Source organism: Babylonia areolata, chromosome 26 (assembly GCF_041734735.1).
Source record: "Babylonia areolata isolate BAREFJ2019XMU chromosome 26, ASM4173473v1, whole genome shotgun sequence".
Taxonomy (NCBI): Eukaryota; Metazoa; Mollusca; class Gastropoda; order Neogastropoda; family Buccinidae; genus Babylonia; species Babylonia areolata.
Genome location: NC_134901.1, coordinates 12,935,950 through 12,963,031, shown reverse-complemented (window position 1 = coordinate 12,963,031; position 27,082 = coordinate 12,935,950). Strand labels below are relative to the sequence as shown.

The 27,082-nt window shown below is 38.6% G+C and overlaps 2 protein-coding genes across 7 annotated transcripts in view; one reads left to right on the top strand and one right to left on the bottom strand.

Moving 5' to 3' along the window:
- LOC143300698 (leucine-rich repeat and coiled-coil domain-containing protein 1-like) overlaps window positions 1-13,229 on the bottom strand; it is a 310,494-nt gene extending 297,265 nt beyond the window's left edge. The window contains exons 1-8 of one of the 4 annotated variants that reach the window (XM_076614553.1): window positions 13,110-13,229; window positions 11,320-11,651; window positions 10,340-10,557; window positions 9,836-9,943; window positions 8,370-8,431; window positions 2,999-3,193; window positions 1,054-1,137; window positions 663-714 (exon numbers count right to left, since the gene is read on the bottom strand). In XM_076614553.1, coding sequence (XP_076470668.1) covers window positions 663-714; window positions 1,054-1,137; window positions 2,999-3,193; window positions 8,370-8,431; window positions 9,836-9,943; window positions 10,340-10,557; window positions 11,320-11,615 — 1,015 coding nt within the window. In that variant the 5' untranslated portion in view covers window positions 11,616-11,651; window positions 13,110-13,229. Of the gene's footprint in view, window positions 1-662; window positions 715-1,053; window positions 1,138-2,998; window positions 3,194-8,369; window positions 8,432-9,835; window positions 9,944-10,339; window positions 10,558-11,319; window positions 11,652-12,380; window positions 12,399-12,606; window positions 12,626-13,109 lie in introns of those variants that run through there. The other 3 variants (XM_076614554.1, XM_076614555.1, XM_076614556.1) reach the window with 3 other exon arrangements.
- A 2,032-nt stretch (window positions 13,230-15,261) lies between these two features.
- Window positions 15,262-21,862, top strand: LOC143300701 (uncharacterized). 3 transcript variants are annotated; one of them, XM_076614563.1, is made up of 2 exons: window positions 15,262-15,349; window positions 16,437-21,862. In XM_076614563.1, exon 2 carries the CDS (start codon window positions 16,674-16,676, stop codon window positions 17,352-17,354), a length of 681 nt encoding a protein of 226 aa, XP_076470678.1. In that variant the 5' UTR covers window positions 15,262-15,349; window positions 16,437-16,673; the 3' UTR covers window positions 17,355-21,862. The 3 variants fall into 3 exon arrangements, with proteins under 3 accessions (XP_076470678.1, XP_076470677.1, XP_076470679.1); XM_076614562.1 differs by having other exon boundaries at window positions 15,268-15,353; XM_076614564.1 differs by lacking the exon at window positions 15,262-15,349 and adding an exon at window positions 15,837-15,857.
- Window positions 21,863-27,082: the final 5,220 nt, after the last annotated feature.

Genomic DNA, 27,082 nt, shown 5'->3' with positions numbered 1-27,082 from the left:
AAGACATGAGCTCTGTTCTGGCTTTTCTGTTTTCCTAAAATATGATCTTGACTATTTACCTCTCACCCTGCTTACCTCACTGTATAAAGGGGATGACTGGAAAGGTCTTATGTATGCCCACCATCCTTGCAAGTTTTATTCCTATACTACTTGAACTGATCGAGAAAATTCCAATGTTAAAGTTTACTACAAACAGACACACTCACACACACAGATGCACTCACACAGAGACACACACAGACACATAAATGCACACACACACACACACAAAGAGAGAGAGACACACACACACACACACCCAACCCCACAGACACAAACATACACACACAGACACACAGACAAACACACACATGCAATCACACAAATACACACACTCTCACTCAGATGCAGACACAGACACAGACACACACACACACAGAAAAACACAAACTTGTACACACACACAGACACACACACATAATCGCAAACATGCACGCATACACACACACACACACACACACACATGGGAGACAGTTTATTATACGCACACACGCACACGGACATGGGAGACAGTTTATTTCATAGACTCACTTTTTTTTTACACACAAAAATAAACAAGAATAATTTTTTTTTAAACTGTCTACCCCAAAGTCCAGCAGACGAGATGTGAATGAAAACCTCACCTCTCCACCTTGATGGAGACTGGATCTGTGGGGACTGCAGCCCAGAACTCATCTGAAAGACAATGGAAACACATGTTTATGTGAATCATTCCCACCACTCCCTTCATGCCAGAATTTGCTTTTTGTCATCAGTGTGTGTGTGCGTGTGTGTGTGTATGTGTATGCATGCATGTATCTGTATATGCATTAGTATGCAAATACAAACTGTATGTAGGAGGGAGTGGGAGTTGGGGGGGATTTGAAGTGTTTGTGTTTTTGTGAAAGACTGCATCATGTATGTGTCTTCTCTGCATGCATGTGTAGGCTTGTATATACATACGTACGTGCGTGTGTGTGTGTACATGTGTGTGTGTGTGTATGTGTGCATGTGTGTGTGTGCATGTGTGTGTACCTTGTTCTGTGCCAGCTGCAGCCTGTGTATTTCTTTCTCCAACTGAGCAAGCCTCTCATCTTGGTCTCCGTCCCCACCAGTTTTCTGCCAGCACACACATGTCAGGACTCCATCAAGACAGACTAACCAATGTCATGTTCTGAAGGAAAGAAGTGCATCAACAAATGAACAGCAGCACTGAATAGCTACGGCACATTTGCTTCAACCAACATTCATCACAGAACGTTGCTGCCGAAATCAGTCATCAGAAATTAATTTTCTTGTTCAGAAAATTAAGAAACTGTAATTATCGAAAAGATAAAAGGCAGTCTTTTTTACATTTACAGATGACAAACTCTGAATGTTTTGCACATATCATAGAGAACAGAACTGCAGATTTGCACAAGCTCTGAGGTCATAGAAGTGAACAGTAGATTTTGTTGTGTTATCTTTTTGTTGTAGTTGTTCATGAGCTACTCTCACATTCATTCAGATCTACAAGTGGACTTTAATATGTACAACCCTATTTACCTGAGCAGCAATACTCTATTTAATAATAATAATAATGATAATGGTATTTGTATAGCTCTGAATCTTGTGCAGAGACAAATCAAAGCGCCTTCGCACCAGTCATTCACACGCATGCATAACTCTAAAACTGGAGAAACTGAAAGAGGCAGGGAAGGGAGGCTATTTTGGGAAGAGGTGGGTTTTAAGGCCAGACTTGAAAAAGCTGAGCGTGGAGACTTGACAAAGCGAAAGAGTAAGTTCATTCCAGTTGCAAGGTCCAGAGACAGAGAAAGAACGGCGGCCAACAGTCAAGAGCTTGAATCTGGGTATGCATAAACAGAGTGGATCCGAAGCTGATCGTAGTGAGCAAGATGGAGTGTAGAGGTGAAGGCAGCCACAGAGATAGGAAGGGGCTGATTTGTGAATACATTTATAACATAGAGTGCTGATCTTGTACTATATTCTGTGTGAGACAGGGAGCCAGTGGAGATGTTGCAAAAGAGGAGTGATGTGCTCAGATCTTTTCTTTCTGAGGATGAGTCGGGCAGCAGAGTTTTGTATGCGCTGAAGGGACTGAATGGATTTCAGGGATTGTGCATGCTAGGAATGTTCATGTTTCCATAAGCCACTAACACTGACATGGATTATGGGATCGTTAACATGTGTATTTGATATTCACTGGTGGATTTGCACTTAAGCTGACCTGGGAGATCGGAAAACTTTCTACCTCAACCCATCAGGTGCCAATACATGACTGAACACTGGACTCTCAGATTAAACGTCCAAAACTTTAACCATTCAGCTATTTTGCCTGTCGACAGTAGATTTAAACTGGGGACTTAAAAGGAATGCTCATCACTCTTGACTGGACAACCATGGAACGATCACCATCAGAAGGGACAGAAACCAATGTCCTGCAAAATATGATTTAGCACTGTCACTGCCAAATGCAGTCAAAGTGATCATGTAGCAGAGCAAAATCTGCAAAGTCTGTGTTTACACAACTCAACAAAAACATGCATATTTGATCAGCTGCATGTAAATATACTAAAAAGGGAATTCAAACACAAGCATGTAAGGTGCACATAAACTGATGTGGGTGAATGGAAAAATCTCAATAATTATTCAACTCAACAGGAGCATAAGCAAATCAAACCCTGGACTTGGTGGAGATCATATACACTTATCACATGGACATCACATAATATGAATAATAGAACTAATAAGAACAATGAATAATAATAATAAAAGGAAGTACAATAATTGATAACAACAGCCGCAGTAATGACAAGAAAAAGAATAGCAGAAGTAATAACAAGAATAGTTGCACTAATAATAAGAATAGGAGCAATAATAATAACTATAACATATTTTGTGATCATAATGAATAAAAATAACAATAACCATCACCATCACTATCATCATCATAAATAAATAAAATACCACCACCACTCACTTTGCCCCACCCATCTACTGCGACTTTTCTGCCCCTGCCAGGGGTAGCAGCCCTTGACCCGGAGTTACTGTCGGCATCCGTGGCTGCTGAGAAGCTGGCACTGCTGATCTCTGTTGTGTTGATCCCTCGCTCTCGAAACCTCTCCAACATCTGGTCAATCTTGGGCGTCTTGATATTCTGCTGCTGCACCGTGTCCTGACCACAGAGACAGGAAACATGTGGAATTTAGTTAACTCTCTTGGCTAAGCAGATAGCAACAAAGACGATGGGCACAACTGCCAAGTGTCTTAAGTGTAGGACTGCCAAATCCTGGGTTTGAATCCCAGTCTCGGCGCTTGGTGGATTATGGGTGGTGATTTTTCTGACCTCTCAGGTCTTGTCTTATTGCTTATATCCCAGCAAACACCATAGGGCCATATCAGGGTGGAAAAACGATATTGATCCTGTTGAGCCTGAGGGGTGAAAACCTTTTTTTTTTTTTTTTAAAGTAGGAAAGAAAATCAGGCACAATTGCAGTCACATTCATTGGCATGGACCTAGGAAATGCCACTGGCGTTGACCATTCCATCAATTTTTCACCAAAAGATTAACTCACTCCGGACGAATAGTTTTCTCCCTTGCTTTTCCCTACAGATGACCCATTTGTTAGGGTTACGAAAAAAAAATCACACAAAAAAAACCAACATAAAGTAAATGAATGAAACTCACTGTACTTGACCCACTGACCCCTTTCCTCACGTCATGTGAACGCCCACCCCCCTCCCTCTCTTCACAGCCCTCGGAAGCTGAGTCACTGTCAGTACCTTCTTGCTGGCAGCTTTCTTCACTGCAGATACTTTATTCAAAGTCTTCATCATCCTCGTCGATGTCGAAACCTTTAGTCTGAAGCATTTCAATCACTTCAGCAGTGGTAAAAACCGCTGCCATGATGAAATTTGCTCCAAAAATTTCCACTTGTATCGCCTGCGACACCATTTTCGATATGTATACAGATTAACTTATTGTGTGGGGTCCTGAACTCGCTGGCTTGCTGTGGAGTGTGTTGTTACGGAATCTCATGAAGAAACTTTCCATTTGACCCTTGACACGTTCACAATGCCCTGAGTAGCTGTGATTGTTATGCTACCCCATGAGGAAAACGTGGAAAGCTTTTTAAGTGTCAAAACCGCTATAGTGTTCTGTCATCTGGAACGCTACCTTACATCAGGAACACTATAGCATTCCATCGTATGGAGTGAGTTAAATAACTAAACTGAACATAAAATTGATAATACACAAGGCAAAAACTTATGCAATATAGTAACAGGCATACAAAACCAAACACTGCTGACCGGTATCTCACATGTTCTAGGTGAAAAAACAACAACAAATAAACATAGTAAGACTGCAAAATGATCATTAAGTCCTGAAAAAGACAAGAAAAAAAATCAAGTCTTTCCAAATAAAATATAAATGAATGGACCAGCAAGGGAGAAAATAAGAACGGAAGAGATAGACAGAAAAGGATAAAGTCAGACAGAAAGAGAGCGATAGAAAAGAGGAAATTTCTGGCAAAGAATTTACAGAAAGTGAAGCTACTGCCTATACTGAAAAAGCCCAGTGCATAGATCTGCACACTCCAATGCACACACACACACACACTAAGTAACTTACTAACTAGATTAGACTGAATGATGTAAAACTGAAATATTTTCAAACAACAAAATTTGGTGTAATGGGGCTGTTAGGCACAAACTAAAGGAAAAAGAGAGAGCTTTTCATGAAACTGATGATAGAATAGTCCACAATCAGGCAAAAAGAAGTGTTGAAAAATGCATTAAGAAGGCAAAGTTTTTATATAGGAAAAAATTTGAAGAAAATTTGTCTGCAAACAACTCTAGGAATGTGTGGACCGGGCTGCAGAACATCACTGATTATAAAACGACCCACCAGACAGTCGACAGCACTGACAGAACTCTTCCAGACAAACTCAACACATTCTACTCCAGATTTGACAAACCACTGTCTACTTCTGACATGGCTGCACCCAAAACCACCCCCACTCCCCCTTACATAGTCCAAGAGAATGAAGTCAGATGCCACTTCAGTCATCTGAAAATAATAATAATAATAATGGTATTTATATAGCGCTGAATCTTGTGCAGAGACAAATCAAAGCACTTTCGCACCAGTCATTCACACGCATGCATAACTCTAAAACTGTATAAACTAAAGGCCAGACTTGAAAGAGCTGGGAGTGGAGACTTGACGAAGCGAAAGAGGAAGTTCATTCCAATCGCAAAACTGCCACCAAGATTACCAGGGCTGATCTACCTTCTCTAGACGATATATATCATAAGCAGCTAATCAAAAAAGCAAAATCAATCAGCCAGGATGAATCACATCCAGCTTTTGGGATTTTCAAGATGCTCCCCTTTGGTCGACAGTACAGAAGTATAAGGTATAAGGACGAAAACCAATCGATTCGCCAATAGCTTTTTCCCCTAAGCAGTCAGTGCCCTGTCTCTCGAACAAATCCAGTATGATTAAATAGAACTGTGCAATCAACAACCATCTACCTGAAGATCTAGTCATTAGCTCCATACACATGTAATATGCGGCTTCTGTTCAAATGTGTGTCTGTGTGTTTAGTTTAGTTTAACGTCTTTTCACTGTTTAGTGATATTAGACGAGGGGAAAAAAAAAGGGAGTGTGTGGGGGGAGGGTGGGAGTATGTGCGCATGGGAGATGAAGTGTGAGGTACTTGAGAAGAGGTGGTAGGATGACTGTAGTGAGTAGCAGAAAACGAAGAGTACGAATGACTGTACTAACAGTGAACTATAACATGAATTATAACAGTGAGTTAATCATCCATATAACAGTGAAAAGCATGCCTATCATAACAAAAAAACGTGATCAGTCAAAGGTAGATACCAACTGGACTCTGAATCGAATTTTTGCAAATGAGAGGGCAGATCAGGCTGCCAGAAAGGCAGCGCGAAACAGCGAAGGCTCAATAATTCTCAAGATTCCATTAGATTTACAAGAGTGTTATAGGTGTACTGAAAAAGTGTCAAGTAATCGACATAAACACAGGCTAAAAGATTTAGACTGCCAGTAGTACTGTCACTGTATGAAGACAGTTTCATTAAGCAACCCCAAGGCTTTCTTAAATGATTTAGCTGTCTCCCAGTCAAGACCAATTAGAAGTTTAATTCATCGATTCCGTTTGAATGCCCTTCGAACTAAATTTTGCAAAAATATACAGTGTCTGTGTGGAAAATAAGTCGATGTCCACCACATACTTATCCAATGTCCAAAAAGACAACTGTTCTTTCAAAAACTAGCTGACCAGTTACCATAAAACACATATTTGTCCATAGGAGATGTTTTGAATAATTATTCATTACTTAAAAAAATTTCTGAATGTTTGATTCAAAGTGTGCATGTGTGTGTATATGTGTGTGTGTGTGTGAGTGTGTGTGTGTGTACGTGCGTGCGTGCATACATGCATGTGTGTGTGTGTGCATGCAAGTGTGAGTATGCACAAGTTTTTGTATTAATATGCACATGTATGTATCCTAATTTCTACTGTATCTGTGTCTGTGTATGATTTTTGACTCACTTGTGTAAACAAAGTGAGTCTATGTTTTAACCCGGTGTTCGGTTGTCTGTGTGTGTGTGTGTGTGTGTGTGTGTGTGTGTCTGTGTGTCCGTGGTAAACTTTAACATTGACATTTTCTCTGCAAATACTTTGTCAGTTGACACCAAATTAGGCACAAAAATAGGAAAAATTCAGTTCTTTCCAGTCATCTTGTTTAAAACAATATTGCACCTCTGGGATGGGCACAAAAAAATTAAAAAAGAAGCCAAATTATATGCAAACTGCATTTACTGTTATATTTATATTTTTTTAATTCTCTAAACTTGGCACTTTGATCTGATATTCTGACACAACAACAAGAGCAGTCATTTTTATCATTTTTGTTCAAACAGGAACTTCTTTTGCTAAGCATGGAAGTTATATTTATTTTGCAAACGTTTTGGTGCAGATAGTAAAAAAGGGAATTTAATCTGTAATTAATGCTAGGGGACTTAATTTGCTGTAAACTGATCTTTCTCATCTTAAACATTACATTTTGAAATTATACTCAATACATAAAAAAAGTTTGTGAGTTTTACTCTCAGTGTACAGGGCTTTCACTATGTTCATTCGCCCATGTGGTCTTTTTCGGAAAATACTAAAATCAATACGACGAGTGGACTTTATAGATCTATTGGCTGAGCCCTGAAGGTCATAGGCAAAAATCAATTGCGTACACATATTTATACACATTCAAAGTGAGTGCTCATATTCTTCACGAACGCGAACAACGCCATTTTGTTTCAAGTTGTTGACCTGCCCGTTCAATCCTATATTCAATCGACAATACATGATAACATGTGATGGAAAGTTGGAGAAGGAGACCGTTAAATACTTATTCAGAGAAATATTTGTGAACGCCTCATCACTTACTGGATTATGCCCCAAACTGCCATAAAAATATCCACAGAATCAGTCGGAATTCACAGTTATAGATAATAAACCATGTGAGATAATACCCTTGAATTGTAAAAATTTCCAGTCTTGACTTTTTTCAAAATGAAGTCCTTTTCACTTCATACGATGTTTAGAAGTACTTGTACTTGACTCTACATGTTATTAGTTTAACAAAATACTCAATTTTCATATCAACTTTAAAACTATAAAACTAGAATGAACATAAAAGAGAAATTGAATCGACCGTGTCAACTGGGTATAACTAAACTTGTACATCTATCTAGATCCAGAGAAAACGGCTAAATGTTGCAGTGTGATTGCGGCGACAGCCATGTCTCCTTTACCGCGGACTTGAAAGGAATTTTTAATTGCCCTCAAAGATTTTTTGAATGCCCAAGATACACCAGAATAATATGATTTAAACAGCGTTCTCACTGCGAATGCTGCAATCGATTTATCACCCTTTAAAAAACCATGTTTAAATGTTATATTTTCTAACATCAGTTAAGGAGCCACGATAGTGTAATGGGTAAGACAGTTTCTTCTCACCCGAACATGCGGAATTCAAATCTGCCGTTAGGACTTTTTTTTTCTTTTTCTTTTAACCTGAAGCTTTATAATAACAAATACAGAACACACTTTAACGATTAGATTTTTTTTTAAAATGTATCACAAGTGAGTCTTGAAGGCCTTGCCTCTCTTGTAAAGACATATTCTATTCTATTCTATTCTATTACACACACTCTGTCTAAACATGCAATTTAATATAGTCATAATAAAATTTAATAATAACAAACATAAAACAAATTTCAGAAGTGAAAGGGACACAACTGGAACCACAACACTACTCACAGAACTAGTGCTGGCACTGGTGCTGGCCCCTGACAAGAGGAAGTCCAAATAAGCTTCCAGCTCTGAAATGAATGAGAAAAATGTCATCAAAGCCAGTGTGCGCTTATGCTGACTGTGTGTAATAGTACCTGGGAAAAAGAGCTAAAGAAAATGAGAGTGAAATGTGTGCGAGAGAGAGAGAATGTGTATGTGCGCGCATGCATGTGTGCATGTGTGTGTGTGTGCCTGCATCAGTGTGTGTATGCATATGAGTGTGTGCATGTGTGTGTGTTCAGAGTGTGTGCATGCATGCACATGTGCTTGTTTGCATACATGCATTTGTGCTTAATGTGTGTGTTTGTGTGTCAGTGTGTGTGTGTGTGTGTGTGTGTTTCGTTTTTTGCATGTGTATGTGTATATTCATATGATCTACTTCAGCCTCAGCTTCAGATTCCCAAATCAGGTGTGACTGTGTTTAGACTTCCATCATAATTTATTGTTCATGCTGCAACAATGTTCCTATGCTGTGATCAGATGAAAATTAATGTCCTAGGGGGAAAAGTGGATCAGCCAGAGGCATGCCACAACAAAGAAACTGTGTAAGACATCAGACTCTTAGATGAACTCAACACACTCATCTGGCCTCGAAAGCCTTCCTGATACATGTTTTGTTCTTCTGAACACTGCATGTTGTGGGTGTGTTACTCGGTTATGTTTGTGTACCAAGAGCATGGCAGACATGTGTGATCTGAACTGTATTCCAAAATTGTATTTCTTCATGTGAAGAGGTTACCACAACAATAACAGATTATATATGGCATCTACATGTGATCCAAACAACAATTAAATTCTATTTCTCCATTTCATGAAATTGTCACAACAACTGCAGATAATCAATTAAAAACCAGATAAAAAATACAGCTTTTGTTAACTTAAATTCTGTTGATTTCCACACATGGCCTTACTACAAGGAAACACTTGAAACAGAACTTTTTTTTTTTTAAATACTCCTATCAAAAATACACATATATCTGAGCCAATCACTTAAGTAAAACTAACAAACAAAAAGGGGATGGGGGGTGGGGGTGGTTACACTGTGATGAATACATAATCATCTGATGCATGTGTTCTGCTGAACATTTATTTTGAAGAATAGGTTCATTATTTCATAAACAAGATTCAAATTTAATGCGTGTTTTCTTGGGGAGGTGGGAAGGTTGTTTGTTTTTATTTTTGTTTTGTTTTAATTTTCTTGTGGTTGTTTGGCAGTGTTGCCTTGCTTTTTTCATTCCTGTAATGTTGATGTAATTAAATTGTAATAACCATAAACAAATAAAGGATTTAAACTTCTTTTAATATGCAAAACAAATAACGAAAAAGGCATCTATGTGTGATCCAAACTAAATTCATGTTTTGTGTTTCTCCATGTGAAGAAGATATATATATATATCATGTGTTCAGAGCTGTTACACACTCACATGACTCACCTGGCACATCGGTCACCATGTCAGAGGGCAGAGAGCGCCGGCCATGTCTGTCCACACCGTTCAGGGTCTGCAGCTGTGGCAGGGCACCCAGTAACTCTGCCTCATAGCCTGCACAATCATGTCACATCTCCCAGCAGTTAGCAACTTCAACTTTCAACCCGAGGGTTAGCAGATCTCAATAAAAACATGATTTAACCAACTCCAAAACTAAGAGAACATGCTGTGTCATCCAGGTCAACAGAAAATGTGAGAATGGCGGATTTTATTAGACTGCTCAGCATTAAGCTTGAGAGTGACTCTCTGAAGGTAGTCTGGGACACCGTAGAATAACAGTAAAAGTATCCGCAACACTCCAACATATTTAACTTTGAAGTCCTGAGACTCTATAAAAGATAAGAAATGGATGTGATCTGTGCTGCGGTGGCTGGATTTAAAATAATATGCAGCAAAACACATCCTGATCTTTCTACTACAGCCCAACAACAGTGACAAACAATTGTGCACCTGGCTGATGACACAGAGGGTTGGATGACCCATCCTGACTGACCACGAGGTGCTGCAGACTGCTGCACAGTGCTACGCTCCGATGGACATGTTGCACGCTGCGCAGTTTATTCCCATGGAGCTCCAACTGTGTCAGCTTACACTCCGAGATACCCAGGGACCGCAACCCTGACAGATCTTCAATCTGATTGTAACTCAGATTCAGCTTGACCAACGATCTGAAACAATACAGAAAATCAATTAAAAATGGCAATAGTAACAACTACAAAATGGACAACAACATATCTCTGAATACGGGAACATGTTATGAAGTTCTTTGGCATCTCAAAATAAAAGAAATGTGATGTTCTTGTCCAATCTGTGATAATAAAGATAATAAACAAATCTACAAACTGATATGTTGAAGACATCAATAGCTACTTAAAATCAAATCTATCAATGATAAAACAGGGCTCCCAATAGATGCCATGAATTATGCACGTCCAGCATGTAAGAATCCAAAATCACCATTTAACATCCACCTTGTCTGAGAAATTCCATCTGTTAGAATCCTTTTTGTGGGTTCAAACACCCTTTAAAACATCTATAGTGTATGTCTAGGTCTCATGTCTCTTTCACTCCCTCAGTTCAATAAATCAATACTTCACTGAGCAAACTGACAGCAGTGCAGTGACCTTCTTTTTATAAGAGACTGTCAGTTTCATTGCAGCAAAAAATACTCACACTTACTCACTGTATCAGTGTAACATGTAAGCCTGCATATCGGTGCACAAAATTTAATCTATCACTACAATCAGTTAAAAATGGACCTACAATAACTACCCTTTACATTTAGAAGAAAACACACACACACACACACACACACACACAGCTCACACACACACACATGTACACAATAACACTTGAGCACATTAAACAAACAAAAATGATGCATGGAAGCATTTAATCCACACAACATGGTCTCACTCTCAACCACCCACCTGAGACAGGAAAGACCCTCCACAACACTGATCAAGTTGCAGGACAGATTCAACGTTTTCAAGGAAACCAGCCCATCCAGCCCACTAATCTCAAAGATCTGATTGGCTGACAGATCAAGGTGTCGAAGGTTCCGGAGCAACTCCAGACCCTGGATGCGTTGAATGTAATTGCTGTGTAAGTTGATGGACTGTAAATGTGGTGCCAAGGGGACATCACGCATGCTGTGGATGCCAGAATCTATCAAGCTGAGTTCTGGAGAATCCAGGTTCACCTTCTCATTTCCACCTGTTGCCATGACAGATGTGATGATCTTGGTGCTGCTGCTTTAAGTCTGAAACAGCCAGTGTAAAAAATTGTATTTAGACATTTTGAAACGAAAGTCGTATATATGTACTTGCAGATTCTATAAACATTTTACCTTTATTAATATCTGGTCTTGTCTGTAAAAATGAGTCCTCACACAAGGCCTCAAACAGATTCTTCTATGTTTTACAGAATAAATTTGGTATTGTTCAGCCATGGTTCTATGCCCAATTTGCCAAATTTCTTGCTCATCAAAACTTCTAAAAATATTTCAGAATTTTAAGGAATCATCAAGCTGACTTTTGAATATATTAACACTAATAACAGTTAGTGCTTGTTTAATGGATGTGACAGTTCATTCCATATGTTAGTAAACCTATTACTGAAACATGTTTCCTTGTATTAGTATTTAACAATGAACAAATTTTTTTCCATTGCATTTCTTGTAGAATTGTACTGAGATGAAGAGAACTGATACCAAAACATATCAACATGACCCTTAAAAAGTTAATTCGTCTCAAAATAAGATCACCACATACTCTTCTACCCCAAATGGAAAACAAATTTAAGTATTAAAGATGAAATCTTCTTTTAAACTCTTTCGCCTCCAAAGGTGACCTTAGTCAACCAGACAGTTCACCACCATAGGCGTCTCTTGTTATCATCGAGGAGTCATGTTTAAAGGACCATTTATCGTTATTGTAACAGAGCTTGACAGCAGCAGGCACTTTGCCTGCACAATAGGACAATGACTAACCTTCACCCCAGACCAAGTTTGAAGTGAACAAGTCCATTGTGTTGTTTTATGAACCTAATTGTGTGACTGAGTGTTGAATCTAAATTTTTGGTACTGGGGAGTATTTTCCACACAGAAACTTGGCAGTAAAAGGGTTAATGCCCAGTACTGGTAGAGTCTCAAAACACCTTCAGTCAAATATGGAAACTACTTAAAGATCTGACACAATGCCCAATGGGAAACTTACCAACAGTACTTAATAATCCAGTTTCCTATGATTAGTGTGTGGGTCAAAGCAAAACAGTGCATTTGAAGTAAAACCCTTGTCCTCCTTGTGATGGCTATCAGTTGGACATTTAGACATGACTAATATGCAAATTCCATGCATCTTTCCATGTTTAAAACTTTTGGTCATAAAGATTGCTTTGAATGATTTCGATGCTGTCTGATTTCAGTGTCGTCTGCTTATCCAACAGTCGTCTGCTAGCAGTACTATTTTATGAATATCATTTAAGAGTACTGGTCCCATTATGCTTTCCCGAGGATTTCCACTGATTGAAAACCCCTATACTACATGTCAGTTCTGACTCAAAACTTACATTTTACTATCTATTTGTTAGGGATTCCCTTATCTATTTTTTTTAATAATCTCAACAAGCCTAACTCGAAATATCGACATTTCAACACACATACTGTTTGAAGATTACTAATAACATTTCAATATTTTCTTATTATTTTTTATACACATACCAAACTGAAAGAATATAAAGTCATTCGAGCCAGTACCCAATGTGTCCGACGGTTTCTTTGCACGAAACAAGCTGCTAATGTTTATTTACTGCTCGCCATGTTGCAAGTTTGTACTTGCCGCGAGAAACGAAACTAAAAGTGTCGTAAAAATATTTTGAGTTCGTATTTTTTTATATATATATTTTTTTTTAACCTATATGATATGATCATCACCATTTCAACTTGATCCATGAACCCACTCAAAAGACCGAATTCTATGATGATAGCTATTTCGAATACTGTAACATCAGCTATTATTCACAAATATGATGTCGTTAATCAAGTGTGAACGCAACATGAGTATCCCTAACCAAAATGTGCCACAATCATTATTAACACGTCGATCCATCGTCGTCAACGTAACGATGAAATTGATGACATGGGATTTTAAATATGTATATTGTTCCTTGAACGGAATGTTGATTAAAAGCACAATTTGTTTGCATGTGTGTCTGTCTGTGAGTGTGTGTGTTCGTTCGTTCATCTGTTGAACGTCAATCCACATGTCAGTGATTTTAGACAGCCAAAATCCATCCCCTCTCCCACCCCCGCCCATGCCTCATGCCATCACTACTTTTCCTATTCCTTTCTCCTCTATTTGGGTAACAAAAACGTATGAATAAAATCAAACAACAAAATAACTACTCAACTGGTAGGTTTACAACAGAGAGCCAATGGGGCTCCTTATTCAACTCTAAACTCAGTATTTCAGTTCAGTTTCAATTTCGGTATCTCAAGGAGGCACCACTGCGTTCGGACAATTCCGGCATATGCGCTATACCACATCTGCTTGGCAGATGCCAGACAGCAGCATAACCCAACTCATCAGTGATGAGCTTGTCAGGCCTCACGGACACTCAGTAATAGTTGGCAGATAAACATCTGCCACCTTGCTCCTCAGAGAAAGAGAACAACAAGAACAAGAACAAACTCTTAGAGAGATAGAGTGAGAGAGATCGAGGGAGAGGGGGGGAGAGAGAGAGACTGGGAGAGAAGAGAGAGAGGGGGGGGGAGCGGAGAGAGAGATAATATTAAGGAATTAAGGAATTGATAAAGAAAAGAGGGAAGGAAGGCAGGAATAAAGGAATAAATGAAGGAATGGATAGCTTTCGTATGTATAGTGGGGAAGTGGGATACGCAAACACTGATGCTTTTTTTACAACCTGGCCACAAACCATACAAAGACTGAGAGACTGAGAACTCAAAATCATTCTATTTTCCCGGGAAGGGGTGGGGGGCGAGGGTATTAGAATAAGACAATGCTGTCGTTTTTTCTTCTATGCAGTGCTCGAAAGAAAAGGGAAAAAAAAATCATATATCAAAACAACATATACACATGATTGTCAGCTATAGATGTTCTGTATAAGATACGGGAAATACAGTAGATTTGGGGACAAAAAAGGAAACAAAATGATAACGAACAGAATATAGGATATGTCACACACACACACACACACACACACACACACACACACACACACACACACACACACACACACACACACACACACACACACACACACACACACACATGACAAACAACTGAAACAAACAGACTACAAAATTACACTGTTGATAAAGCAATATTTATCAAACATTTTTAGTAAAAACGTATGTCTGGATTCGAACCCATCATATTGACAGATAAACGTCTCAACATTCTGCTATATTCCACCAAAGCCTCAGTGTTACAAGTTGCAATAAACCGGTTATTTATAATAATGCGCGCGCGCGCACACACACACACACACACACACACACACACACTGTATCGTATATATTACACGCAAAGTGGAAAAATAAAACGGATTCTCGACGACAGATGGCAGTTTTAGGTGCCAGAATGATCAGTTTATATGATTGTGGACTCTGAACAGAGACTGAAGAAGAAGAAGACCGTTGGCAGTAACAATCATGCAACAAATCAGACGTGAGAAAGGACTAAAGAGCCAATAACAATTATTGAGAAAAACGCAAGCTTTTTACGTGATTAAACACAAAACTTTGAGCATGCGAGTTTCTCCGAAGAGAATGTGTCTATTCGCTACGTGAAAAACAGGGATTTATGTGTGGAGATGTGTGGACCGTGCCAATAGTCCAAACAGTCGACGACAAGGCGCACCGAGTCTGCAAGGTCTTTTGGTTAACAAAAATAGAGATGTCAACACTCTGATCAAGTTTTACGTTGCTTGGCAAGAAAGGCAGGTGTGTTTGTACTTAAATTGTATTTGTTGTTTTCTGTTGTGTTTTCAACAGACTGGTCATTGCTGCCCATGACATGCGATTACTGTCTGAAGATTATGTATATATCATCGAGGGCGTGACAACAGACGTGACTGTCACGACAGACTCAAAAGATGGAATGCCTTCCTTGTTTTGGACACAAGTGAAATCTGACCTCCAAACAATGTAATGTGTATCATGTTTGCGGACGTGCATTGACATGATTGACTTTTGAAAGTTCTGATGTGATTAACCTGTTTTCTGGTTCCATGAGGATTTACTCCATGCATATTCGCACAGTTGTCAGGAACTTAACCGAAGCTGTAATTTTATACTTCGTCCTACCTGCACTTGCATTACAAATACGACACCTCCAAATTTACAGTGCACCCATTGCTTCGGACAAGAATGCATACATTAGCTGGCTCACGGCCGTTCGACACTGGTAGTGTCAGGATCCCATTCTTTCTTTCTTTCAGCATAAAGGTGTGGTACATGATGAAAGATCAGACAAGATTTTTTTGGTGGGAGTGGGGGGTTATTTTTTGTGTTTGTTTTTCAGTCAGAGATGTTGACAGTTTATACTAAAAATGTCCTCTTGAAGTCTGGATCATGTATGCATTCTTTTTTATTTATTTTTATTTATTTTTTTTTTTATATACTTTAACTGTGGCAGGATTGCTTACTTTCTTCTCATTACAGGATTTGTGACAGTGCACATGATTCTATATATGCATCTCTAGCTGGTACTTTTAAAATTGAAAGTACACACAGCATTTTCGTCATGCAGGTCCATAGGATGTTCTGCAAACATTTTTAACAAACACATAACAAGAGTGAAAATCCTGTATGGGAGCTTCAGTTTGACACCATGCCAGGATCAAAGAAGAGTTGGTTTCCCTCCACCTCTTCTTGGAACAGAAACCTTGACAGTTACAAGGAGGAATGGCTGTCTTTGTATGGTTTGATTTTGAGAGAGAATCTTCTCAGCCTGGACTGCATGTTCTGTCTTTATACAGATTTATTAATTGGTTGATTGATATGTATATTTTCCTCTTCTTTCAGGGGCTGTAAAAACATGCAAGATGGCAGCTGGATGAGAATGCAACAACTTTTTGTTTCTTGAGATATTCTGTAAAACGAGACACTGAAGCTGATACCTTTAAATCTGAATACTCAAGGCAACAGCCTTACATGTATAGAGGTGAGAACAGCCAGACTGATGGCTAGGAGGTGGACGAGTCAGTGCTTAGTTTGACACACAGCCCCCATGACCATTAACGACGCTTGACGCTGTTCAGCATGGATCGGTGGCAGCTGTGGAGGCGGGTTTGGTTCCGCATGAACCGAAAGACCCATAGCCGTCGGCAGTACGCAGTTGCACACCGCACACGCTCTGACCCAGAGGGGCGCCGGTCGCAGCCCCCGCCCCCTGCCCGCTACATGCTGGGCAGGCAGCACTTTGTGTTTGTGACCAGCTTGGCATCAGGCATCTCCCAGCGCCCCAAGGTCTTGCTGGATGTGGACTGCTCTGACCTGCTGCTGGGGGGCAGTGAAGAGTTGGAGAACTTCTCCTCCACCTGCTGGCTTGAGGACCACCTGCACCGCTTTGGGCGGCCCTCGCAGTCCGCCCCAGAATCAACCCCCCATGTGGGCACCAGCTACGAGTTCCATGGGGTGACAGAACTGGAGGCATCCTCCAGCTCGGCAGAAATTGCAGACAGCTTTGAGGATTATTCTGCTGATTCTGGTGAGGAGCAAGATGAGGATGTGCCCAGCACCAGTGGCAGCACAAGAAATGGGTTTGTTGGGGATAGTAGTAACGGTAATGTGATCAACCTGCATCGCTTCCCGTATGTGGAACCGGATGCATCCATGCCAGAACCTCCGCCTTACCAGGACGAACCCCCGCCCTCTTATGAAGAAGCTATTGCTGACAGAAACTTTTTCTCTGACAACGATGGGACAGATTTTCTTTGGTAGTTGGGGCGGGGAGGGTTTTCTGCAGTGCATGTCATTGTACGCATGGGTGTGTGTGGACGTATCTTGCCAAAAATCAGGAAGGTGAGGTGAAGGAAAAGGATGGAATGTAGAATGGTCTGTCCCTGGTTGTGCTCCTTGCCTTAAAGATGTACATGGACTCATGGCCTTAGTGATGTGCACAGGATAGTGGCCTTAGTACACAGACTAACGATTATCAAAAGTCAGTGCTGTGTATGTCAGGTTTGGAGTGCCTGTCCACTATATCAACCAATCTTATTTCCTTTTACTAACACATGTATAATGGAATATATTATTATTTTATATCAAATTTATTATAAGATTCTCAGCACATTTTCATATCTGTCATGCACAAAAAAATATGTATTCAATTTGATTTTTCAAACATTACATCAAACATTACATGAAAACTAAATTATTTATATCAAAAACTAGTCCACAAACAGCCAAAAAATCCTTGCCATGGTTTGACACAAACACATCTTGGCACATAATATTTAGGTTGTAAGCCACTTAAGTCTGATTTGTGATGGCCACATGCTCATGACTTGTCTATTGGCCAGATTATCAATGTACAAAAACAATCTTTTGTGCAAGTTGGTGAGCAAGTCCAGACAATGAGCAGTGCAGATATTCTGTCTGACAGAGCTTGTCTGCAAGTAAGGACAGTGAAGTACCAGGGAAATATAATGTGATTGTCATTCCAGGGTTGTGTTGTGTTTGAATCACTAAATTTTATACACATCACATGCCAATCAATTATACTGATATATGTTTTACACAGTGCTATAGAGTGTATCCAGTTGATAATGTTTGTCACATAGTGGCAAGTGCCCCTGGGTTTTTACCTCTGTGATTTTATGAATTTCAGATTGCCTTTGAGGTCAATTGTATAGAATAACTGCGCTTTTAACTTGACATATGTATTGATTATACCAGTGTTCTTTTCAAATCTGCAGGTCAGATTTTTAATACAGGTTTATCCATGGCTATGATACTTTGGAGGAAAGGAAAAAAAGTTTTGTTTTTTTAAATTTTTTTTTAATTGCTTTTGTTTTTGAAGTTTGTGTATAATGTGTTAGTGAGTCACAAAAGCTGCCTTCTGTTTTGTCCATGTATAAGGACAGCCCACACTAAAAACTTGGTGACAAAGTTTTGCAAACTTCACTTCATAGTCACAGTTCTCCACTTCATGGTCACAATTCGCCATTTAACTCAGCATAGCTGGCCCTGTGCAGTCGGCTGGACTATAAGCAACAAGAACAAGAATAAGAATATAACTCAGCATAGTGACAATACTATCCAGACAAGGAGTGAACAGTGACACTCTTTTTCTACATATTTTACAAACAGAAATATAGCGCCAGACATACTGCACAACATAAAAATCTGATTTCCTCTGACAAATCTCGTTATCCAGTTTATCATAATGCTGTACACTGCAAACTCCTCCCGTAAAAACTTGTATCATGATAATAACCAAACCTTGAAATCTAAATCCTCATGTGTCATCTCATGTGAACCTTTGGTCAGTATAAAACATCTGTGGCATGCATTGGTAATTCATGTTTTTCGGGGTCACTTTCAGTTAAATGTCTGTGACTGCAGTTTCCCATGTTTTAAAGGTTTAATCAGTACCTGAATTCTTGTGCTGTTTCTATATTGGTTAGGGTGGGATTTCTGATCCAGTGTTCACCAGTGATCAGAGTTCAAGGCCTTTTTTTCGGCATGGTGTTTTGTCCTTGAGAAAGGCACTTTTGTCAGATTTTCCGGACTCCACCCTGATGTAAATGAGTTCAAAGGAAAGAGATGATTGTGTCTTGTCTTCCTATGCCAAATACTTGACAAAGTGAACATTAATTCACTGCTTCTACTACCATAAAAGGCTATGGGACCTTTAATCTTTTAACCTTTGATGGCTGTCAAAAGCAGCAGGACCTGTAACGTTTTAACATTTAATGGCCGTAAAAAGTGATTGGGGCTTTTGTGATAGAACATATTATAAACAAACAGGCGAGTATCATGCCAACTCTGTGATGTCTATTTTTCATATAATGGTATTCTTCCAAAAACTATTAATTAAATGTTAAATGTTTACCTTTTGGGGGATGGAGAGGTGGGGTGGAAAGGTGGTGGTCGGGGATCCGGGGTGGGGTGGGGGGGATATCAACAGGTAACAGCACTGTCATTAATGTTAGTAATTGCCATATGAAGTTGTTTTATAATCCATTCGACTGCACAGAGCCATTTATCAGGACTGCCTAACTATATATATTTATTTTAAAATCAGCTGCGTAAAGCACAAAACTAGGTCACACCTGTGAAAAAAGTGACACAGGAAAACAGAATAAAGTGTTGACTTCAATTCAAATCAAATCTTAGGTACTAACTTACTAAGGAACCTGAAAGAAATCAGTTTTGTTAGAGTAAAACCTGTGGTCTGACATGTCTTCTCGATTCTTTTTGGTCGACAAGAATCTTAGGATCTTAGGACAAGAATCTTAGGATTCTCAGGTTATTGTTGTTGAAGAGGAGGTCCAATTTTCCTGTTTCCGCAAATGATGTGTTTGTGTGTTTCCGTTATAGTTTTTCATTTAGTATTTTTTCATTTGTGATATTAGGCAAGCGCGCGCGTTTGTGTGTGTGTGTGTGTGTGTGTGTGTGTGTGTGTGTGCGCAACTTTGCAAGCACACACACAAAAAAAGTGAATATATGTAACCAAGAAATATTAAGAACCAAAATGTAAGACACATCTAGATTTTTCAGTCCAACATCTATAGCTGCGTAATAATTTATTAATATAATCTTCAGTATGATGTACAAGCAGCCTATACTTAAGTTACATCGTGAGACTTCCTGCTCAAAATGTACACACAGTGGGGTTGGGATAAGACAAAGGGTGGGTTGGGTGGAGGGGGCCTTTGTATATTTCATAACAGTTTTTGAAACCTGATCCCTTAGCACATGGATACATCTCCCAACAGAAAGCATTTCCTGGTTCATACTTAACATTTTTTAACCAACAAGAAACAACCAAAAACATAAACCAGAACACACACACACACACACACACACACACACACCACATGCACTATGTCCTTTGCACTGAGGAAACTGCATACAGCTGACATGTATCAGGTTTCTGTATGACGTCAAGGCGGCTCCTTGAGACATGAATAGCAACAGAGGTAACAAGGCCTTCCAAAGCGTGGGTCATTGATTCTTTTTCTTTACCAGCAGAAGTGAAAGGTCGTTGGTATCTGGGCGAAACAGTGAACATTTCACAAGGTTGAATAAGAAAAGGAAATTGGTTTCATTATTTATAACTAAAAGTAAATCCAGACCTAGCAACGACTGAACATTTAAAAATCACTGGGATGGTTAGAAAACTACCGGCAAAGAAATGTTTCCAAAGTGGTTCTTTACTCTGTTATGAAATGGAAACATCCGCAGATCAGAACAGTAGCAGTCCTTACTCTGTCATTGTGAGGATGAGAAAGAAACATATGGGATCCCATCTCAACAAAAAGTCATCTTCCACTGTTCCAGCTAAGTGTCTAAAAAAATATGTTTACTAGCAAGTTGTTAATGTTATAAAATGGAGTAGGTAGGTCCCAGTTTTGGCACTCTTGAAAAGGTAATTATCGCATATCAACTACAACAAGGAAATTAACATTTTAAAAGAAATTTATATTTTTGTGTTGGTTGAAAATTTTGTATTGAAGATCAGTTGAGCAAGGGTGATTTTTTTCTTTTTTTCTTGTTCTCAAGTAATCAGTTTACTTGAAAAAAAAAGGACCTATATACATTTTTAACCATGTTTTCATTGAAACACTTTTTAAAAATCATTTTTGCACCAAGTTCATTACTATAACTTCACATAGCAAAGGAAAATTACCATGGAGCAAACCATTGAAAATTTATGTAAGCAGCTATACATGTAAGAAAATTACAGAAAGCCTGATTGTATTTGAGTACCAGCTCAGAACTGAAGTATATGCGTTTATGCATCTTCATGAGCAAAAAGGTATGGTCACAAACTGCCATTTGTAAGGTGCAAGACTGTGTGTATTGATGACCATTTTCCATTTTCCTGTTGCATAGGCAATCACATTTGCCTTCGAATGATATTACCATATTGTGATGAAGACGTTTATAAAATGCTTAGGGCTGATGATAAGGTCATGATACTGATACAGGCTGCCTTGTTTGTCTTTGGGTGATATTATTTCTATATATTCGGGGTGACAGTGGTTATGTTAGGAACTGACGACAAAAAAAGACAGTTCCCACAAAACTGTTTGTCACTAGAATGTGACAGGACACCATGGGATTCAGCATACATGTGTCAAACACTGATTTTGCTGAAGATAAAGGCCCAGCATTTTGAATGAACTTGCTTTGTCAGAGCAAAAATCAAATCCGTAACAAAGCAAAACTGTGATTATTCTCAAAATACCCAGTATAGTTTCTTTTCTTTTTTTTCAAAAGCAACAGCAGATTTTCTCTGCCTCAGCAAATTGTAAGGATTCATGTTATTTAACTTGACTGACAAAATTATCCAGTTGTACTAAAGTGGTAAGAGAAAGAGCTTCCCCAACTCTGTTATGGCTTCATAATGGAAAGACAGAAGAGGAACTATTCAACTCAGTGCTTTGTGATGAGAGAGCAAGAGGTGTATAAGATAATGGTGGTGAATAGTACTTCTCCCTTACAATGCCAGTTCTTTGTGAATCGTCCCTCTTTACTGTGTGGTAATGTCAAACTTAAATTAATCATGAATAGAGCTTTGAAAGTATGTAACAAAGTGCCTTGAGAAAAATTTCTGCTAAAAAATGGTTGTAACCGGAAATCTACTGTCATCACAGGCTGACTGGCTCAGCCAATACTGGCCATTTTTTTCATGCTTTGAAAATGTACTCAGATCTGTGTCACTTATTTTCAGTTATCATTTTTAAGATAAAGGATTGATTATTTATTATTTATCCCATATAGCTTACAATGAAACTAGTTACAGCAGCTGATAGCAAGACTGCTGCTGTGTACAGTATGATAGTTGAATAATCTCAAAGGAATCACAAGTGCCTTTAGTGTTGAACTAAAATCCATCACAGCAGTTATAAATGCATCTGTTGGCTTATTGTGTTATTTAAAAACAATGTAGTTCAGCGTATAGTGCAAAATATAAATCGGGTAGTTTTTCAACTTTTAATTCATAGTGTACAATATTCAATTAATTTCTCTTAGTTAATAATTAAACATCAATATAATTGATGATAACATTATTGACCTATATCCCGTTTTCTCCACTAGGATGTAACTGGGAAGCACAGACGATCATTAGTTTAACCTTTAACTTGTTAAACATGCATCACTTACACTACAGTGGAAATCTTCATAAAACTGAAAGAGTGTGGTTCAATATTCTATGACAGTTGGGTTTCTAGATCAGATGTCTGTCAACATTATGCAGAACAAAATGTCTGTGTTTGGTGTAAATACACTAAATCTCCTGCGTTGTCTGTTGCAGTCATTCTCACCAGTTTTCTCTAGTCGACTGGCTCATCCAGCTCAAAATTAGAAGTGATACGGATATGGAAAATGTTTTTATATTGAAGAATAATAAATCTTCAGAATATTCTTTTTTTACAATTTGAACCTCGTTTGACAGGAACAGATCGAGACATTAACTGACAATAAATCATACTAAATGACTGTAGCAGTCAGTACAGGAATTTTATTTTTTGTTTGTCTATGTTTGGCAGAATCAAAAGATTCCTTCTTTTTTCTTTCCTTACCAGGTTTATTTGTTATTGAAAATATTCAGAAACTGTTCTGCACAACACCCTTAAAGAGAATGAGGATATCATGGATTGTCCATCATGTGATTTTACTTACCATTTGTAACGGAAAATGGATAATCAACATTCATTCACAGTTTAAAAGTGTTAAGTGTATTCCACTCACAGTTCAAAACTTGTGGACTGGAGTCGTGTCTTTTCTGTTGTGTAATGAAGGCAGATAAATATTTGGACAAAATTATCAACACTGCCCAAAAAATAAAATAAAACTGGATTTTCTAAATATTATTTTTCAATCATCAGGTTAACATTTCCAAGCTGTTCCCCAATTTGTCATGTGTTGGCAGTTTTTGCTGCTGCTAGTTGATTGATAATTTGTGATGCCTTTGTCTGTAATTATTTTGTGTGTTTGGTGTGTGTGTGTAACTAGGAGAAAAAAGTATTGTGTAAATGTGTAAAAATGTATGATAAAAGTTCAAAATGTCAATGTTATTCAGGAGAGGATGTTATGCAAGAGTTAATATACCAGCAAGGCATAGTTTTTGTATTCGGATTCATTATTCATACTATTGCTCAAACTGTGGTTGTGTATCTGGCAAAAACATTCCGCAAATCTGGCAGTGTTTTCTAAGTGTGTGTGCAGATGCCATGAACAAGAGAGTGTTTTTCAAAACAAAAGATGCCGCGTTTAGTACTATGCTAATCCTCCTCGAGATACTTCTCTTCTCAGGATTACTACTCTTCTTCCCTATTTCATACTGCAAATGGTGCATTCCAGAATCAGACTCAGGCAGACTGATTTCTTTTCTCCACATTTACCAACAGAGATTATGTATTTTACACTTGCTCTTCCATTAAATGTATTTTTTAAAATATATAACAATGGATTCATCAACCGTCTGTAATTAAACTTTTTCTCCACATGGCACGACATGTTTTTTTCTTGAAAACTTTTTTTTTCACAGCATAATCTCCCATTTTCCCTCCTCCTCCTATCCGGTAATACTAAAACTTGCTTTCTGGTGTGCTAGTTCTGTGTGTGTGGAAATATATTGACATATATAGCCATATAATATTCTTTTTTTTCCCCCCTTTGCCAGTCCAGTCTGCATAATGAAATATCTAAAAAGCATGACAATTAAAATGCTCAAGTGGATAAACATGTAATTTTTTAGTGTGTGTGTTCATATATCATAATAACCAGTTTACACCACATAATTATAAGCGCCAAGCAAAGATATGTTTTTTCAAAAAGTATTATTTAGACCGGTCCTGTTTTAATAGTTTTCCTTTCACTGGTGATTTTTCTCTGCTTCTCCAGTGTTTTGTCAGAGTCAAATCAAATTTTGTTTGTGGAGTTAGACCAGATGACTGCAAGGGGCCTTCCTGGCGAACAAAATACTTGTGCATAATCAAACGCCACAATGGAAGGTCCAGTTTAAAACCAATTTGAAGACACAAAGAGGGGAAAAAGTGTTTATCAAGATTAAGAGAGTATGAAGGATGTGCACACTTATGTCTGTGTATATCAAGAATTAGAGTGTTTAAGTGTGTCTGTATGTGTCTTTTCAAAATTGCATTGAAAGACAAAAAAAGCAGTATGTTGAGTGAAAATTCTTATTCAATACTGAGTTTACCAAGAAAGTGTGTATCAAATTGTGAGGTTCATGCATATATGTCCTTTCAAAAGAACATATATATATATATATATATATATATACAAAATTTTTCCCCAAAGACATGTCAGCATAAAAAACCAGTGTCCTTATATGAGTTATTATTGAAATCGGAAATGGTGTTGGGAATAGGTGGGTCAAGTGGACTGCTTCGTGATTGTGCGATACTAATTAAAATAAAACATTGTACAAGATATAAAAAACAAACGAGTTGTGTATCTGAATTGGCTGTGTTCTATGTGTCTGTATCTGGTTTAATGGGGTATGGTAGCAAAACTGAAAGTACAAGTGCTTAACATAGGAAGATCATGTCTTAACAAAAAAATGAAGTTTATCTTACATGCCAATCTTTGGAAAGCCAAATTAAGCCCATGACTACTGCTGAAAAGTGTGCTAGTTCTTGACGGGCTATCAGAGAAGACAGGGCATACAGTTTCTGGTCAAGGTGTCAGTCATCATTCTTTACTTTTCCTCCTAGGATTGTGCATCGCTTTTTGCTCACATTTCCTCACAGGATTGTATCACTTTTGTTCAGCAATATCAATGACACCATTGGTAAGAACCATACACAAAGAGTAGTGACTGCACTTCAATTTCACGCCAAAGTCTCATTTCACCAAGGTTCGGCAGACAAGGGGTTAATAATCTTCCAGGTGGCTGTGCCTTCCAGAGATTGTCTCCACTTTGATGTGGTTAGGGGGCCTGTGTTTCACAGTGACCCGACAACATCAAAGGCCAAAAATGCTTTAATTATCTGGCAAATGGAATTATTGTATTGCATTATATATTGTATTACTCTTATCACAACAGATTTGTCTGTGAAATTTGGACTGCTCTCCCCAGAGAGAGCATGCTGCAACAGTGCAGTGCCAACCCCTTTTTTTCGGACTGCCAAGCCTATTTATCTAAGTCAAATTTTTCAACAAAATTTTTGCCAAGAACACCTTTTTACTTGCACTAAGTGCAAGGTACACACGTGATCTCAGTTTATCACCTCATTGGAATGACCAGTGTCAAGACCACCACTCAAGGTCTAGAGGAGGGAGAGAAAATGCTGCCAAATGTGAGATTCAATTCCGTGCACTCAGTTTCTCAATTCCTAAGTAGACATATGTATTACCACCAGGCCACAACACCACTTATGATGGATGAGCACTATACACCTCCACATATATTGAGACACACCAGAACTAACCTCCAGTCACACAACAAAAACTACATCATCACAACTGTTACTCAACAAAAAATACATCCACACACACACAATCACACAACAAAAGCTACACCCACAAACATGTACTGTCATACTTCAAAAACTACACTCGCCAACACACATATCGACTGTCAGACAATAACTACACCCCCCCCCCCACACACACACACGTATATTCATATTATAAATGTCACTGTCATTTGCTTTCACTCTGCTGGTTTTAATCTATCAAGAAATTAGCAGTCTAAAAGTAAAACACAAAATAAGCAAAATGACTGATGAAGACTCGTGAGTGAAGTATTTATATTTGCAGTCTGGTTTCTCTTGGATGCTGCTTGCTTTGATTGCTGCCTGTAAATGCTCCCCACCTGCTTTTCTCAGTTCTTCAAGAACATCTGCTCCTCAAGATGTACAGGTTTTTGGGCCTGTAAGCCACTTTAACAAAGACATTTGGATGCCGGTTTCGCCAATTTGAATTAACGGGAACATTGAAAGTTATCTGATGCATGCATATGAAACAAGAGACGCAACTCCAAACACTCAATATCGTCTGTGCTGCAATGATAGTGTTACTGCTAAGTCAGCAGCCTTAAGACAGACTGAGAAATTACTTGTTGGGGAAAATTGTGTGGGTCCTTGGAACTTATCAGTGCAGAAATGTGGGGTTCCTTTTCAGATTTTTGTGAGCAAAAGACACACTACAAAGCGTGGGAAATACTCAAAACGTCCACACACATTTACTGTCACACAACAAAAACTACACCCACACACACACATTGACAGTCATACAACAAAAATTACACACTCATGTACACCGACAGTATTTCAGCAAAAACTACACACGCACACACTGTCACACAACAAACTATGCCCCCATACACATTTTCTGTCAGACAATAACTGCACAGACACACACTAAGTTTACCGTCATACAACAAAAACTACATATTCTGTTATTTAACATTCACACACATTGATTCAACAAAAACACAACAAAAATATTTACATGCACTGTCACAC